Source organism: Tachysurus fulvidraco, chromosome 6, assembly GCF_022655615.1.
Source record: "Tachysurus fulvidraco isolate hzauxx_2018 chromosome 6, HZAU_PFXX_2.0, whole genome shotgun sequence".
Classification (NCBI taxonomy): Eukaryota; Metazoa; Chordata; class Actinopteri; order Siluriformes; family Bagridae; genus Tachysurus; species Tachysurus fulvidraco.
Window position 1 is genome coordinate 28439858 of NC_062523.1, and position 18233 is coordinate 28458090.

General features: G+C 38.0%; 1 protein-coding gene across 2 annotated transcripts in view; it reads left to right on the top strand.

Annotated features, from left to right (window-relative positions):
* The window catches only part of esyt3 (extended synaptotagmin-like protein 3), a 24078-nt gene continuing 5845 nt past the window's right edge, over window positions 1-18233 (top strand). Inside the window, exons 1-19 of one of the 2 annotated variants that reach the window (XM_027152531.2) lie at window positions 1-148; window positions 2437-2883; window positions 7989-8030; window positions 8617-8751; window positions 9243-9319; window positions 10309-10378; window positions 10990-11079; window positions 11166-11221; window positions 11554-11674; window positions 11804-11980; window positions 12307-12389; window positions 12503-12551; window positions 13143-13232; window positions 13621-13683; window positions 13896-13955; window positions 15036-15107; window positions 15295-15381; window positions 16100-16249; window positions 16452-16795. In XM_027152531.2, coding sequence (XP_027008332.1) covers window positions 2581-2883; window positions 7989-8030; window positions 8617-8751; window positions 9243-9319; window positions 10309-10378; window positions 10990-11079; window positions 11166-11221; window positions 11554-11674; window positions 11804-11980; window positions 12307-12389; window positions 12503-12551; window positions 13143-13232; window positions 13621-13683; window positions 13896-13955; window positions 15036-15107; window positions 15295-15381; window positions 16100-16249; window positions 16452-16795 — 2069 coding nt within the window. In that variant the 5' untranslated portion in view covers window positions 1-148; window positions 2437-2580. Of the gene's footprint in view, window positions 149-2300; window positions 2884-7988; window positions 8031-8616; window positions 8752-9242; window positions 9320-10308; window positions 10379-10989; window positions 11080-11165; window positions 11222-11553; window positions 11675-11803; window positions 11981-12306; window positions 12390-12502; window positions 12552-13142; window positions 13233-13620; window positions 13684-13895; window positions 13956-15035; window positions 15108-15294; window positions 15382-16099; window positions 16250-16451; window positions 16796-18233 lie in introns of those variants that run through there. The other variant, XM_027152530.2, reaches the window with a different exon arrangement.

Here is an 18233-nt window from a genome sequence, read left to right on the forward strand (position 1 = left end):
AGTCAGCTGTAGGTGAACGCTGATAGATGACTCGCATACATGAGCCGAAAGTTAGTTAGTATTTTTTAATTTGTTTCTACTCCTACTACTTGGTGAAAATTTACTGTATGTAGACACGTGTATTATTAGGGATTATTTGTTTATCAGGGTAAGTGGAAATGTTTTTTTCTTCGAACAAAATATTGCAATGATCTGTTTGAAAGGTGAAAGAGTCGACTCTTATTGGTGAGCCGAGCCATATAAAACGACTCATTGTTCGGTACACAACAAACAGTGTGATCACAGGTTAATAATTATAATGATTCATAATTTAACCATAGTATGCTAGCGGGTGTACGTTGTATTTTATCTTTTCATAGAAATGATGCAGATTTAGTGAACACAAGTATTATATATTTACTTATTTATTTTTATTCTTATTTTTTCTTCTTCTCATTATTATTATATGTGTATTTCCTTTTCTCAATCTTCTCTTTCCATACATCTGTAAAGCTGCTTTGAGAAAATGGGTAATTGTTAAAAGCGCTATACAAATAAATTGAATTGAATTATTTGCCACAACAGCACAAACATTTTAACCTTCATGTCAGAGGATATTATTTTAATGCTTGTCTTAGAATGTTTAAAAATGTTGGATTAAGTAATAAATATTACATGATTTAGATTAGTAACCGAATCACATGATCACACTAAACTGAAGAAAAAAAATCGCGGAACGAGTTCTGATTGGAGGATGTTGTAACCAAGGAAACCACTGATCCTTAGAGCACGCGCTTTCTGTAAACAATAACACAGATTCGCACGGGACAACACGTGCAGCCAACATACACACTCTGCACACAATATAACCTTAAACAAGGTCATATATAAATCAGTTCCAAAGTATCCACTTTCACATAAAAAATATACCGGAATATAACGACCTAAGGTGTTAAAGAATTAAGTTATTGGAGAATAATTATATATTGCATTTAGAAAAGATAAAAGCAATATGTGTGTATCTGTGTTGTTCATCTAGAGGTAAGGGGAGAGAGAGAGAGACAGACAGACAGACAGACAGAGGACACAGAGACAGAGAGAGAGAGAGACAGACAGACAGACAGACAGACATTTACATTTACGGCATTTAGCAGACACCCTTATCCAGAGTGACTTACAACTGAGCAACTGAGGGTTAAGGGCCTTGCTCAGGGTCCCAGCAGTGGCAGCTTGGTGGACCTGGGGTTCGAACCCATGACCTTCCGATCAGTAGCCCAACACCTTAACCACTGAGCTACCACATCCCCGACAGACAGACAGAGCGAGACAGACAGACAGACAGACAGACAGACAGACAGACAGACAGACAGACAGACAGACAGACAGACAGACAGACAGACAGACAGACAGACAGACAGACAGACAGACAGACAGACAGACAGAGGGGACACAGAGACAGAGAGAGAGAGACAGACAGACAGACAGACAGACAGACAGAGAGAGAGAGAGAGAGAGAGAGAGAGAGAGAGAGAGAGAGACAGAGAGAGAGGAGACACACAGAGAGAGAGAGAGAGAGAGAGAGAGAGAGAGACAGACAGACAGACAGACAGACAGAGAGAGGGGACACAGAGACAGAGAGAGAGAGGGGGGACACAGAGACAGAAAGAGAGAGAGAGAGAGAGACAGACAGACAGACAGACAGAGAGAGAGAGAGAGAGAGAGAGAGAGAGAGAGAGAGAGAGAGAGAGAGAGAGAGAGAGATTTTGAGCAATTATTATAGCAAATACAATAACACGGTTTTGAAATGATTTTAAGGAACCACAAGATGGCAGCAGTGGCCACATTTTCCACACATCAGGCCTTTTGGAACGGTTCAATACAGTAACTTGAAAAAAGTCTTCATCATCAGGTAGCTCAGGTGTGATGCTAATAGAGTATGCATAAATCCAACATGGCCTTAAAAAAACAGTTTTCAGAGCAAATTTCCTACCTGGATCATTGGCATGTCCATAAAACCACAATCAACAGCACTTTATTTTAAGTATTTTATTTTATTTATTTAAGTATTTTATTTATTTAAGTATTATTAAGTATTTATTTATTTTGTTGTACTTAATAAAAGTCTATACAGTTATTTATTATGTTCTGATATATTCTCTGGGCAACATGTATAGATCACATTTGTGACAGGACATAGGTTTGGTGCTTTTGTGATTTGTTGATAATTTGCCTGTAGATCTGTTCAGGCTGAAACTCTGTAACTGGTACCTGCACGTTCCATAAATAACCCAGTGGGGAGGAACCTATTAGTATCAGGTGAAGAAAAAAAAAATCTCAGCCAAACTGGATGACTGCAACACGGAAGTCATGAAGCAGTGAGATCAGACTCGAGGCAGGAAAGCTTGGAATATTCATTCATTTAATTATTTATTCTTTTATTCATATATTTATTACAAGGTCCAGGAATTGAGCTCTAAATTGGACACCGCGTAAAGGTGATTGCTGCTGAACTGCGCGTTGGTGCGTCGCAGCCCTCTACATCCAGGTATTTTCCAATGATGCTTTTCCTGCTGGAGTTATAAATCGTAGGAACGTGTGGAAATGTCGTCGGAAGGAGCTGGGGAAGAGATGGAGAAGGAGCTGAACAGCGGCCAGGTGAACAAAGCGCTCATGGAGTTCCTGGTGTTCGTGGGGCGGTGCGCGCTGCTGCTCTACCCGGTGTTCGTGTGCGGTGCGCTCGGGCTGAGCGCCAGCTGGCTACTGCTCACGGTGCTGCTGTGGGAGCTGTGGGACAAGAACCGAAGGCGCAAGGTCCAGCGCATGGACACCGCTATCGACTTTGTGGACAACGAATGTCACGTGATAAAGAAAGAGATGACTAAGGCGCTCAACTCGCCCACCTGGGTGGGTAAAACAAAAGGGGGGCGTGGAGAGGTCATATTATGGGGTACTATATACTGTATATGGTGGCCAGGTTAAACCCAGTCACTTTATTTGGGGTGGCAATCTAGTGTGGTGCAAAAATCCTGAATATAACACTTTTTTTTTTTTAAGCACAAGCACATTTATTTGGCACATTTGCTTGCTGTTGCCTAAGAAACATAAGTAAATTCTCCTAATAATACTAAAATAACATCTTACTGTTTTGGTATCTGGCCTCCTCTTACGTAGCTACACACTTGGTGAAAAACAAGTGGTTTGAAAGCTGTGGAATTTATCCTCGTTTGCTTATCACCACAATATTATCATTCTTTGCTTTTCTGATATTATCGTAATAAAAAAAATTGATCCTGTGCAGGAGAGATAACTATCTTTTAATTGATGAGGTGTGAACACAGCACTAACCTGTGGGTTTGACTAGAACAACTTTATGGTACACTTTATTAAGGCAGGCGTGAACACAGCACTAACCTGTGGGTTTGACTAGAACAACTTTATGGTACACTTTATTAAGGCAGGCGTGAACACAGCACTAACCTGTGGGTTTGACTAGAACAACTTTATGGTGCACTTTATTAAGGCAGGCGTGAACACAGCACTAACCTGTGGGTTTGACTAGAACAACTTTATGGTGCACTTTATTAAGGCAGGCGTGAACACAGCACTAACCTGTGGGTTTGACTAGAACAACTTTATGGTGCACTTTATTAAGGCAGGTGTAAACACAGCAGTAACATGTGGATTTGACTAGAACAACCGGTCCAAGGCTTCCTCACCAACAGTAGGCTGCAACTGTCTCTGAAAACTTATTTTCACTTATTAGCAAACATTAGCATGATGCGATCTACAAATCAATTCAACCCTATTATCCCTGTTGCATATTTTTTGGATATCAGGTAGCTTCTTATTATGTTGGCTTTGTAGTGTAGAAGCCAACATTCTTTTATGCTACTGGAGTTAGCCAACTTTTTATACATTGCTACTCCTCCTAGAGCTTTCAAGCCACATACACCAAATTCGGATATGTTGTAGTCTGAAGTTTGTTGCTATTACTTTTCTAAGCGATCCGAGTTTCGGTACTTCCGGTACCGGGTCTCAAATTGCCTTTTTTCCCAGAGACTCCCATTAGAAATTTTGGAGGTTTATAACTCGGCAAGCTTTCAAACTATCTACACCAAACTCGGACAGCTCCTTTAGGGTGATACTCTGAACAAAGTTTTAAATTGGTGTACTGACTGGCCTTTCGGTCGTTCCGCAGCCCCGCCCACAATATATACAAAATCAAAAAACTTTTTCCAACATGGAAATGTGACATATCAAAACACTCAGCCCAATGTGGGGAACTTCCTCAAGAGTATTCAGATGACATCATATGCTCGTCTCCAATTAACTCTAAATGTTTTGGCACCCTAGCTTTTTGTCCACTTGCCTCTTAAAGTAACACTAACCCTTATGTCCATTCGCCTTCAAAAAGCACCAGCCTCTCGAATACTTTGTCAAAGCTAACATCAAAGTTTGTCACGACGAACTTTACAAATCTAGTTGAATTTCGTTTCAATGTACTTTCTCTCCATACAGTTGATTTCTCTGATTTTTATACACATATAAAAGATTGTTTTCCATTTCCCAGCTCTATTTTTAATCAATGGTACAAATATTCATTGAACCACAGTGAAATTATACAGCTCAATGTGTTCCTGCACATTTTTTTTTATAATATATGAACCAAACTGAATAACCAGGCCAGGTTTGATTCATACTGCTCAAGGTTTCCTGATTCTATGAACGTTAACCTCTATGATCCAAGATGGTCCCATGGCTTGCTCTGTTTGAAAATAGAAAATATTAAATACTCTGGGTTTCAATGATGGATGCAGTGTTGATTTGTCTATGTTCAATCTGGGAGCTCTTGAAAGCATAAGGTCAGTCTTATAGTGTGAGTGGTTCTCACTTCTCACATTTGTAGCATCGGTTAAGTTGGATCACACACTTTATATGGCCAAAAGTATTGGAACACCTGACGTTTACAGACAAAGACATTAAAATGGCGTTGGTCCCCCCTCCTTTGCAGCTATAACATTATCCGCAGACTTTGGAGTGTTTCTGAAGAAATTTTTGCACCTTCATTCAGTCAGGCACTGACAAGAAGGCCTGGATCACAATCTACATTCCTGTTCATCCCAAAGGTGTTTGAATGGGTTGAGGTCAGGGCTCTATGCAGGCCAGTCAAGTTCAACACCAAACTCATCCAACCAGATCTTTGAGGACCTTTCTTCATGCACTGGAGAACAGTTATGATGGAATCGCAAATGGAATTCCCCAAATTGTTCCCACAATGTTGGAAGCATAGGATTGACTAAAATCTTTTGGCGTGTTGAAGCATTAATATTTTCCTTCACTGAAAGTAAGAGGCCTAGCCCAAGCCCAAACCATTATCCCTCCTCCACCCAATTTTACAGTTGGCACAATGCAGCCAGGCACGTAATGTTCTTTTGCTATCTGCCAAACCCAGACTCACCCATCAGACTGTCAGAAGTTTGATTAGTCACTCCACAGAACATGTTTCAAATGCTCCAGAGTCCAGTGGCAGTGTTCTTCACACCAGTCCGTCCGACCCTTGGCATTGTACTTGCATACAGCTGCTTAACCATGAAAACCGATTCTATGGAGCTAATATTAATCAGCAGCACGTTGGCGCCTTATATGCATTATCTATCTCAGCACTCGGTGACCCTGCTTTGTGACTTTACATGTTCTTCCACTTTATGGCTGAGTTGCTGCTGTTCCTAAAGGTTTCCATTTTACAATAATACTACTAACAGCTGACCTTAGCATATCTAGGAGTCATGAGATTTCATGAAATGACTTATTGCAAAGCTGGCATCTTATCACAGTATCACCTTTTGAATTCACTGAGCTCTTCAGAAGGTAGATTGTAAAGTAGAAGATAATTCAGAAGACTTTTGTCGATATCGTGTATAAATCAAGCCATTTTTGATCACACGCTATTTCATAGTCTTATCAGTCATATACATTTCTGGAAACATTAGTAGTGTATTCTGTTGGCTGGAAATAGGATTTATGTGTATAGTGTACAGCGTGTAAGACGAAATAAGGTGTGTAATATTTTTTTTTCCATACAGTCTTTTTTTTTTTTTTTTTTTTTTTTTTACTGTGGTGTGGTTTTGGATTCAGGGCAGATTGTCAATCCACTATTGTGTGTTTACAGAGGTGTGGTCTGTGTTGCGTTGCCTGGGAACCTCACAGGCAAAGCAGGTTTCAATTCTAAGCTCCACCTCTGCATTTTGGTATTTTTTGATGCCAATTCCACAGCACAGGTGTGTGTGTGTGTGTGTGTGTGTGTGTGTGTGTGTATGTGTGTGTGAATATTCACCCAAATGTGTGAAAAATGTTCACTGCAGTGATATTCTGTTCAGAAAACTGCAATAGATGCATTTACTGTGTATTTTAGGCACGTTGGTTGATCTTGGAAACCTTCAGCAGTGTGCCAACTATCACAAGGGTACCGCTGGAACATAAATTGTTTTAATACAAACCAGAAAGAGGATTATTGACATTGACAAGAACACAGAAGCCCACTGCTCTTGTGCTGTTGTGCCATAGTGTGTCATTATGAAAACACTTGAGCAACACTCTCCGGTAATTTTCCATGAATAGCAACTATTTTTGAGAGGCCACACCTAAGCGATAATGGTTCTCCATTAATGTGGCTAAAGTTGAACTTTTCTATGATGGCTAAAATGACATTTTTAACTTCTTTTTTCATCAATTTAATTCATCATTGGGATAATACTGAGGAAATCTCACTGCTCAGTGTGACTGTTTAGTATGTACTCCCGAATGCCTGGTGAACAAAGACTACACTAGTTTTTTCCAAACACATTAAATATCAACATTACCATTTCCTTCTTTCTGTATTCCTATATAGGTTCTATTTGATGCATCCAGAACTAGTTTACGGCGTGTAACTAGTCATATCAGGTCATATCCATAATATAGTTTTATAAGATATATCCATACTGTATATAGTCTAATGCGCTGCAGTTTTTTATGTGCATACTGTATCTACAGTAAATAGAATACAACTAGCATAGTGTATTATCGTTACACCGAAGTACTAAAGTAGTTTGAGAAAAGAAGACATTTCGTGCCATATTTCTTTAATTCTTCTGACAAAACCTATTGAATACTTAGTTGCTTGGCTATTGTTCTACAGGTGGTTTATTGTATTGTATTGAGTATAATTGCACTATTGAATGTTGTCACCAGGGAAAAGGTGGAATTTGATAGGTTGGGGAGGAGTTTGCAGTTTTTACTTCAGAATACATTATGGACATTATAGTTTCTGTGATGCACTGACCGCACGTTTGGTTCCTGCCGTCATTCACGCCTCAGATGATTTCAAAGCAAAAAATTTGAATATTTACCCTCTTAAAGGTACTAGGACTCAGTCGGAGATCAGTTCGCCTACGTAACTTCAACCCTCTGATGTCACTTATGTAGAGGGCTAATTGTAGAGAATTGTCCAGTATAGAAATTAAATAGAATTGCAATTCTGCTGAAGTTTGCAAGGCAAATATGGACCAGATACTGTATATAGTAAAATGTAAACTTCAGACTACATTTTCCTGTTGATTCTACCATACAGTGTTATGTGACAGGAGATTAAAAGTGTATCGTGTCATATAGGTTACGTTATGTTATCATTAATGTATCGGGGCACTGTATGCTAAAACCTGTCGAATTAGCGTAAATTCTACAAGCCTCTCGAACTAGACTGAATGGATGAGTTATATAATTTTTTTTCCAATACATACCGGTGTTTTAAATGGTGGTGGTGGTGGTGGTGGAGTGTGCAGAAATATAACGCTGGTTTAACTTTGTATTGGTTTCCAGTGATGCTTCCCTCACAGGGAACAAATATGTTCCACAAATGTGCAATGTCAGCCAAATACTTCACAAAAGAGCCACTGAGATTTCAGTTGGATTTGTCACATACATATGTAGAAAAACTCATCTCCATATCCTTTTGTTTTTCCACTCAACAGATTCAATTTAGTGAAGTTGAAAAGGCTGGCTGGATCAACAAGGTAAGAATGAATGATGATTATACGTGTACATTATATACACTAACACTTAACATCCAGAACATTTTGTTTATAGTCGACTGACTGGTATTACTAGGTTTATATAATATATTAGATATTATATATAACACATCATATATATAATATATGATGTGTTATTCTTTAACAAATGTGAAGTCAGTAAGGACAAGGTAATGGAGGTCTTTCCATGCTTCATAAAATTCTCTTGACAGCCAGTGTGTCTCGCAAGATTCCCTTCAAGAAGACACTCGGATAAACTGAATGACTACAGCAGTATTTTATTGTATCATTGTCAAAGTGTGTTTGTTTGATTTTTATTGTGCCTTATTATAGGATGAACTAGATTCAAGAAATTTGTCCTTGAGTTTTGTAGCAATAAAGCTTATTGCTTATTGTGAAATGTCAAGGTCAAGTATATTTTCATGAGCAGCATTACCTAGAAAAATGTCAGTAGCTACAAACGATTGTTGGGTGCAAAGTCACAAACGAGAACTCATGGAAATCATGTGAAGTTGTGAGCTTCTTTAGGAATGACTGTGCTTCCATGATGTCTTCTGAATTTTCTCAGATTCTACTTCAAGCTTGGCCATTCTTTGGTGTCTTCATGGATAAGCTCCTGAAAGAGAGCATCCAGAATTCGATTAGACAATCCAGCCCACATCTCAAGACCTTCACCTTCACCAAGGTTCATTTTGGCCAGAAGGTGAGAACTGTTCTATCAGTAAAAGCATGAATCAGAGTTGACTAGGCCTAGAGGTTCATGTTTACATTTACATTTATGGCATTTAGCAAACACCCTTATCCAGAGTGACTTAAGGGCCTTGCTCAGAGTCCCAGCAGTGGCAGCTTGGTGGACCTGGGGTTCGAACCCATGACCTTCTGATCAGTAGCCCAACACCTTAACCACTGAGCTATCACATCCCACAGAATGTTGATTCTAATACAGGAGTAGATGTTTTTAGAGGCCTGCTTCTTTTCCTAGATTTTTTTAAGATTGTAAAGTTGGTAGTCTAATTGGGCAGTGGTGGCTCAAGCGGTTAAGGCTCTGGGTTGTTGATTGGAAGATTAGTGTTCAAGCCCCAGCACTGCCAAGCAGTATAAAAGAAATAATTTTACTGTGCTGTAATGTATATGTCACAAATATAAAGGCGTCTACTCTATTCTAATCCATTCATCTGATTGATGGTGTTTCAGGCTCCAACAATTACAGGGGTACGAGTGTACACACAAGAAGCAGACACGAGGGAAGTCATCCTAGACTTCAATATTACGTAAGTTTTGTGTCAATATTACGTAAGTTTTGTGATCAGTGTGAATGCATGCACTAGACCAGGGGTCAGCAACCTTAAACACTCAAAGAGCCATTTGGACCTGTTTCCCACAGAACAAAAAACACAGGGAGCCACAAAACCCTTTTGACATCTAAAATAAAGATAACACTGTATATCATATATGGTTTTTTACCTTTATGGAAGGTATAGAAAAAACTGTAGTGTGTTGCATTTATGAAATCAATGAACTGCTACAGAGTAAACGACATTTTATTTCTGCAGGCAAACAAAAATATTTTGAACAGTTTGAACTAACCTTAACAAAAAAAGATGCTGGGTTGAAGGTTACTTTCAAATAAAATAATCAATAAAATAATGTCTAATTGAGTCCTCTTCGTATTCATGACATCAAAATTTTAACTTGCCGGCTGCAGCGAACCAAAAACGCGTCTGCTTCTGTGTCGGATTTCGCAAGTCGGCGGTTATGACGCATATTTTGAGCGACAAACAAATTAAGCACGGTTTATTTTAACCGTAATAATTTAACCATATTTTATTTTAACTTTTATTTTAATTTTATTTTAACCATAATCTTAGCATTCAGAATTAAATTTTTTTTTTAAACTAACTAACTAAAATAAAATAAATTTAAATTAAATATTTATTTTCCAAATCTACAGGGAGCCGCAGCAGAGGGATGAAAGGGCCACTTGCGGCTCCGGAGCCGCGGGTTGCCGACCCCTGCACTAGACAAAAGAATCATTTTCGTTTTTCAGTCCAATATATTATTTAATATCTGTTCTTTCCTTCAATAAGATCAGAACAGATTCAACTTTTCAACTTTAAACATTTCCTAACTAATTTATACTAATGTCTACAACCCCAAGGTCAATTTGTGTTGATGGATCTGGTGCAGCTTCTCTCACAGATTCATCAATACATGCTAAATAGAATGCTGATGAAATATTTCCTGAATATTTTTGTCTTAGTTACGTGGGGGATATTGACATCGACGCAGATGTAAAGCCACGCATCTCAGCAGGAGTTAAGGAACTTCAGGTTGGATATAATTCTCTTTTAATTGCCCTTGCATACTTTTAACATTTCAGTTTTTGAATATTTATTTTCCCTGGTGTATTGAATGCATCAGTAGCAGAGTAAAATTAGGAAGATTTTAGTAGTTAATCATGACTGATATTTCAGATATTCATTTTTTTCAATTTTAGCAGGAACTTTTCAGGCAATTATTAAATTTATTTAATTTGGTTCTTGAGTGGGGGGCACGGTGGCTTAGTGGTTAGCACGTTCGCCTCACACCTCCAGGGTTGGGGGTTCGATTCCCTCCTCCGCCTTGTGTGTGTGGAGTTTGCATGTTCTCCCCGTGCCTCGGGGGTTTCGTCCAGGTACTCCGGTTTCCTCCAGTGGTCCAAAGACATGCATGGTAGGTTGATTGGCATCTCTGGAAAATTGTCCGTAGTGTGTGAGTGTGTGAGTGAATGAGAGTGTGTGTGTGCGCCCTGCGATGGATAAGCATTAGAAAATGAATGAATGAATGAATGAATGAATGGTTCTTGAGCTATTTGGACATCTCTGCACAGATACAGTATGCAGTGATAAAGTTTGACCAGTGCATTTACCAGGAACTGAAGCAGTGATTATTTGTTTTTCAGCTTCAGGGAATGCTCAGAGTGATTCTTAGCCCACTGATTGGTCAGTCCCCACTTGTGGGTGGGGTCACAATGTTTTTCATCCGTCGACCTGTGAGTACCATTTTACTTAATTTACATAAATCATCAATCATTACTGCAAAAATTAGTGACGGGTATCATTCATTTTAAATTTCCAGACCCTGCACTTGAATTGGACTGGCATGACCAATCTCCTGGACAGTCCAGCTCTAAAGTATGCACGGTTTGATTTAATGTTTTATTAAATCAGTAATGGGCAACAAGCTTGTGGGGCAGGTAGCATTGCCACCTCATAGCTTTAGGGTACTTAGGTTAGTGCATCTCCTTGTGTCTGTTTTCCTATAGGATCTCTGGTTTCCTTCAACCTCTCAAAACCTATATTAGTAGGTGGATTGGTGATGCTAAATTGCCTGTGAATGAGCATGGGGGAAGTAGAGAGTTTGACTCCTAACCATAAGGTTGTGGGTTCGAGTCTCAGGTCGGCAATACCACGACTGAGGTGAAATTTCAAAATAAAATAAAATAAAATAACGCATTTCTTTGCAGACAATTTTCCGAGTCAACCATCATGGACATCATTTCTTCTATGATGGTCCTACCGAATCGTCTATGTTTCCCATTAATAGACCAAGTCAAGGTGGATGAAATGAGATTTCCCCTTCCTCGAGTGAGTGCGATCATTGTGTCTGTTAAACTGCAACTGATTATCAGTGGAATTGTTGATGCACAGTATGACAAACATGGGTGGCATGTCCAGGTTCTCTTTCCAGTGAAGATTTTTTTTGACAATCTCTAGGGAGTGGTACGAGTCCATGTGCTGGAGGGTAAAGATTTGAAGGCCATGGACAAAGTAATGATGGGACTAGCAAAGGGCACGTCTGATCCTTATGTAGTCCTTACAGTCGGCAACCAGCGCTTTAAAACCAAGACCATTAAAGAGACCTTGAACCCCAGATGGAATGAGGTGTATGAGGTAACAGTTAATATTTTGCTTTGTATGTATAACAACTACAAAATTTGCATTCACACCGATGTTCAATCAGCATTTTGCATAATTGTTTTTATCTTGCAAATTGCTCTTTATTAAAGAAGTTTTTTTGGTACAATGATATAGCGTAAATGCTCTAAGCATGCAAATGAGCTTTCTTGTTAAGCCTGCTAAAAGTGAATTGAACAACTATTGTGTTGCATTAAGGGACTATGAGGATCAGGGTGTTTATCATGCAAGGCCATGCTAATTTTTTTTATTTTATTTTATTGTGTTTCTGACAAATCTGTATTTATTTCTTTGGAGTACAGTTTGTGATTCATGAGGCTCCAGGCCAAGAGCTTGAAGTGGAGCTCTATGATGAGGACACGGACAAGGATGACTTCATGGGCAGGTGCCAGTTTATGTTTTTGGAGTCAATCTGTGATGCACAAATCAATCTGAAGCCTGTTTAACAGACACAGGGTTCACCTGAATAACATTAAATACACTGTTTATTTGACCCAGGTTTAAGTTGGATTTTGGTGAAGTGAGGAATGAAAGAATAATTGATAAGGTACGTGTCATTGCGTGATATAATTCCCCATTTGGGAATAAAATCCGAATTGTTATTGGTGTAAACAACTCGATCATTTAAGTATAGAATCTGGAAGGTTCTTTAATCTTTAATATTCCAATGATGTAAACAACTCAATCATTTAGGAATAGTCAGATTCCATTCAGTAATATTCTTCTCATTGTATCAGATCATTTCTGGAAACGAATCTGGAATATTCTACTGATGTCAATAGTGAGATGAATCTGTAATATTTTTGCAATCTTGACATTGAGATCATTTTTTTGGAATATGAGCCACAAAATTCGACCGATGTTAGCAGTTTGATCTTTCTTTTTTTTTTTTTTTAATAAACTAATATTAAATAAACATAATACAAGCGTGTTAAGTACTTTGGAGTGAGACTTAACAGTTAATTTTAAAGCTTAATCCGTAAACCCACATGATCTAACGCTAAGTCTAACGCTAATTCCCAGCATGTGGGTTCTAGCGTACATGTAGTCACATAAATCAGAACGTGTTTATGGTGAAACGTGTTTATTCAGATAAAATGATTTCGTTGTGATCTTGTCGATCCCTTTGATTTTACAGTGGTTCAAATTGGAGGAGATTGAAAAAGGATCGGTGCACATGAAAATGCAATGGCTCTCGCTGCAGACTGATACGGAGCTACTGAAAGAGGTAACCTGCACTCTGACTATTATACTATTAATTATACACTCTAAAATAGTCATTTAATTCCCTTTTCCCCTCATAATATTATTCATTAATAATTAAAGCATTGAGTCATGTTTAATTCTTTGTGCACACAAAGTCTAGAAATCTTATATTCACGATTGCAAATATGCAACAAAGCCACAGCAACCCCAAAGTTTGCACTCTGGAGCTTTAGCTGTTCAGCTGCCATATTGTCCTTCGTCACTATTATCTTAGCATTGGAACAAAACCAAAATAATGAAAAACTATACATCTCATTTTGTATGCAACTTCTACACCGACTGGATGACCGTTCTGAAAGAAATGATTGAACTAAGAAACGTTACTTAAGACGGTTTTTGATTTTCTTTAGGCTACGGATGGCTTGGCTTGTGCCATGCTCGCCGTATATTTGGACAGTGCCTCTAACCTTCCTGTGAGTAAACTACCAAGATACAACCGGCAGCTGTGTCTGTGGTATCTTTCATTCGTACTGTGAAGGAGATCCGAATCTCCGATGAATGCTATACAATGATTTCCATACACAATATTATTACAAAATACTAAACACAGATATTTTTTAGTAGTATTTTTACGACATTCTATGAAATTCTTTCTAATGTTTCTTTGTCGTCTCTGTATATTTAGAAAGACCATAATGAATTAAACCAGTTGGAGAAACACGGGAAACAACCCAAAGACGCGAGGGTAAGTTGACATCGGTTAAGGATGTATTTACATTTTCAAACATACTTGGACACATTTCCGTGTCATTCTTCTGTCACGCCACATCATCGTTCAGCCAGTCGAAGGCATTACGGAAGTATGTTTGCTTTCATGCTTCCAAGTTTGCATTTACCGTTTGCAATAGTTGTGTGTTTGAATTTTGTTCGATTGATACACACTTTGTAATATTTCGAACAGCCAGGTTTGTTTCACAGACTCTTTCTACCTGAACAAGCTTCCTTAACTGAGGATTTTTTATTTATTTATTTTGTTAAGGGCTAAATGAAACAACCTGGAATTAGCTGTCCGTCCTGTTCTCCTGCGCTCAGCGTTCCATTTTCTTAACAAGTGCAATCTGGTGTATCCTGTTGCCTAGAGGTTTTGTTAACACTATAGAGGAAGACGTTACAGCCAACAACGCTTTGCGGAGTTTGGAACATGTGACCTGTTATGCAAATCAGTAGACAGGAACAAAAATTCCCTGTTTAATAAATGCTCTTAAAGGGATGGTTTTGTCTTTATTTAATTCTTTAAAAAATATCACATAGAAGCTTGGGTTATCTTTCTTGCATTTCAATAGAATTTTTTTTTTCGTAGTTTGGGTTTAGTGATTTGTATGCAGATATTATTTGCATGAGTCAAACATGCAACATTTTGGTGTGTTAGTCAATAATGCAGCTGCGTGAGCTAAAAAGGAGATTAAAGAGCATTCCGGAGTTGCGTAAGGACGTGGCGGACAGGGTGCTTTCTTCAGAAGCAGGTTTTGTTTTGTCACTCCTGAGACCTGCTGAACCGGTTTCATTCAGAAACACATGATCATCAACATACTGCTTGGTTTCGCTCACACAACTGTTGTCATTCTGTACTTTATGAATCATTCAAACACTATTGCAAAGCTCCAGCTGATGGCTGAAATTACATTAGTTTCTATTCTATTACTAATTTTTCATTTCCATCCATTTTCCTTCTCCACCTCAGCCTTAAACGTTAAATAACTCCCTGATTTGTGCAAAAGGAAGCCTTGTGGGTTTATGGAATTAAGCGTTTTCTTGTGTATTGCAGCTCACGAGGAGGCAACAAAACCCGAACTCTTATGTGAAGTTGTCCGTAGACCAACAAAGCCAGAAAAGCAAGGTACCATTTGCATTTCGTTTGCATTACTCCTACTGACAAACGTAGACTTTTAGCGCACTCTGCTGGAATACATTAGCACACAGAAACAAGGTGTAAAACGAAGAGGTTTTCTATTAACCTCAAATTTTTGTTCTCGTTATACGTTTGCTGTTTCTAACCTTTGTGTGTGTCTCTCCTTTTTTTTAAGATTGTGTACGCGTCCAGGGATCCTGTTTTTGAGCAGTACTTCACATTCTTTGTGCACAATGTGGAAAGCCAGGTGCTTAACGTTCAGGTAGGTTAGAATTAAAAACTGCAAAAAACACGCTCTTTCAACAACTTTCATATTCTTCATATTAAAAAAAATAAACAGTGCAGGTGAGAGATAGCTTATAGATGAGCTTTCTTTGCAAAAGTGTTATCTGGAGACGATGGATGAATGCAAATGCGTAATAAGGCGACAAGGAGGATTAGTGAAAATATTTAGGAAGTGAGGCTTTATGACTCATGTTAGTTGTTAAGTTAGTCCTGATTGGAATAAACCGAGCAAATAGAAAGGTGTGTTGTCAGAGAAGAACACATTAGAAGAGGTTACTAGCAAGTTCTCTGGTTTCCTCCAATCTCACAAAAAACATGCAGTTGTGTTCTGTGAGATTGGAGGGAACCAGAAAACTCTGAAGAAATCCAAATGGACTAAGCTGTTAGTGCGAAAGCCCCCAGAGTCCATCGTTAAGATGAACAAATTAATTAATAAATTGTCAGAGTTCATTGATCATTTGAAACAGCTAGAACAGGAATAAGACCTGAGCTGAATGCTTGACCTTAATGCCTGACCTAACCCTAGAACAGGAATAAGACCTGACCTTAATGCCTGGTCACAAGTGCTATTATTATTATTATTATTATTATTATTATTATTATTATTAGAATTAGTATGACTATAACAGAGGGTCATGTTTATCTCCAGTAAGTAGTGAATTTGACCATTATTTTTACTTGCCTGGTGTTTTCAGGTTTTCTTGGCAGAGAAGAAAAACACACTGGGCATACTCACGCTGCCTTTCAGCCGTCTGCTCAAAGCCTCAGAAATGACCCTGGACCAGCCTTTCCAGCTGGAACGTTCCGGCTCCAACAGCCAGCTCAAGATGAAAGCCATCCTCAGGGTGAGCTTCAAATCTGAGACCTACATGGGTCCATGCTTCAGTGTTTGTTATATGTGTGATAAACCATTTACATTTTTAGCATGAAGTACCTCTTGTGCTTGGTTCCTCTTTAGTTAAATTAGTGTTTGTACATTTGAATAATCATTATTTAACGGTTCCTCCAGTGTTTCAAATTCTTAATGCAATCTCTTTATCATTCCAGATCCTGAAACTGGAGAAGCCCAAGCCAATAGTTACAAACCCTCCAGCTGCTAAACCTCAAACAGGAAATAAGGCCAAAGATCCCCGGCAATCCCTCACCGAGCTTAACTCTTTAAAGCCTGAGGAGATAAATCAGGCCTCCTCACTGTCTCAGATGCAGGCGCCTGGCAGCTTGTCCAGTGGGCCCCAGCCCGAGTATAAGGCCCGGAGAGGTTCTCTCATGGTCTCAGATAACCGTCTCTCAGGCGCCAATCAAATGAGGCGCTATGACTCCCACAGCCTCCTTTCAGAAAACTCTCTTGCTTCTTCACGCTTGGACCTGCTCGAAGGTGTCCCATACCCAGAGTAAGTGCAATGCACAGCATAATGTTGTTCGGATTTTTTGAGTTTAGTGACAGAACAGAAATATAAAACCGAATTTTTTAAAATAGATTTATGTTAAAATGTACTTTTTTTTTACAGAATATTTGAATAGCTTTAGAGCCTATATATTACTATTGCTCTCTTTACATGATTAACATTTTCCTTTAAAAATACATCCCAAAAATACAAATTTAAAAAATTCTGATCAAATTCATATTGTTTGCAAATTAGTAGCTAAAGTTTTCTCTTCAAATCCCAGACGCTTCTTAATCGTATTTATATTCATAGTTTATTTTACATTATTATTATTGTGATTTGTTTTTAGAATTTTTTTTATATTTTAAAAATATTTATATATTTTATATATTTTTTTCTTTTCAAAACATATCTTTTAAAACTTTTGCAAAAAAAAAAAAAAAGATAAACACAACACCGAAAATATGTGACTTATATAATTTGTGGGGGGGGGGGGGGATTATTATTTATTTAAAAGCAAAACAATACTAAAAGCTAAAATCTACACTCTGTAATGAATATCCTTTGAGTTTCCTTTATGTATAGAGATAATAAAGAAGTGCAAACCACAGCCCCCAGATGGCACTAAAGGTGTTAAAGGTATCAGCATATTGCCAAAGCTTTGACAGTCTATATTTCAGGTATATCCTAATAGGAGCTTGTCATATGTGTGTATGTGTGTGTGTGTGTGTGTGTGTGTGTGTGTGTGTGTGTGTGTGTGTGTGTGTGTGTGTGTGTGTGTGTGTGTGTGTGTGTGTGTGTGTGTGTGTTAATAACTACAATTTATTTATACTATAAGATGTTAATAACTCCAATATTCTAGTTGCATAGTAATGTTATGTAAGTTTAAAAATGTGCACGTTATTATTAACTTGGACCTTTTTTCGCTAATGTGAAATGCTATTTTTATATGAAATATTCAACTTTGACAGAAGTGCATCATTCAAACTCTTTGTGTTTGGCACAAATTGTGTTGTGATCGAAAAAATGTCCATATCATCCATTGCTATATATTAACTACTAGTTTTCATGAACTCATAACCGTATGCTAACTAGTAGTTTTAATAAGCTCATTGCTATATGTTAACTACTTGTTTTAATAAGCTCATTGCTATATGCTAGCTACTAGTTTTAATAAGCTCATTGCTATATGCTAGCCACTTGTTTTATTAAACTCATTGTTATATGATAGCTACTAGTATTAATAAGCTTATTGCTATAACTACTAGTTTTCATTAGCTCATAGCCGTATGCTAACTACTAGTTTTAATAAGCTCATTGCGATATGCTAGCTAATAGTTTTCATAAGCTCATAGCCATATACTAGTAGTTTTAATAAGCTCATAGCTTTTAATAAGCTTCTTTCTATATATTAGCAACTAACTATAAGTGAAGTATTACCAGA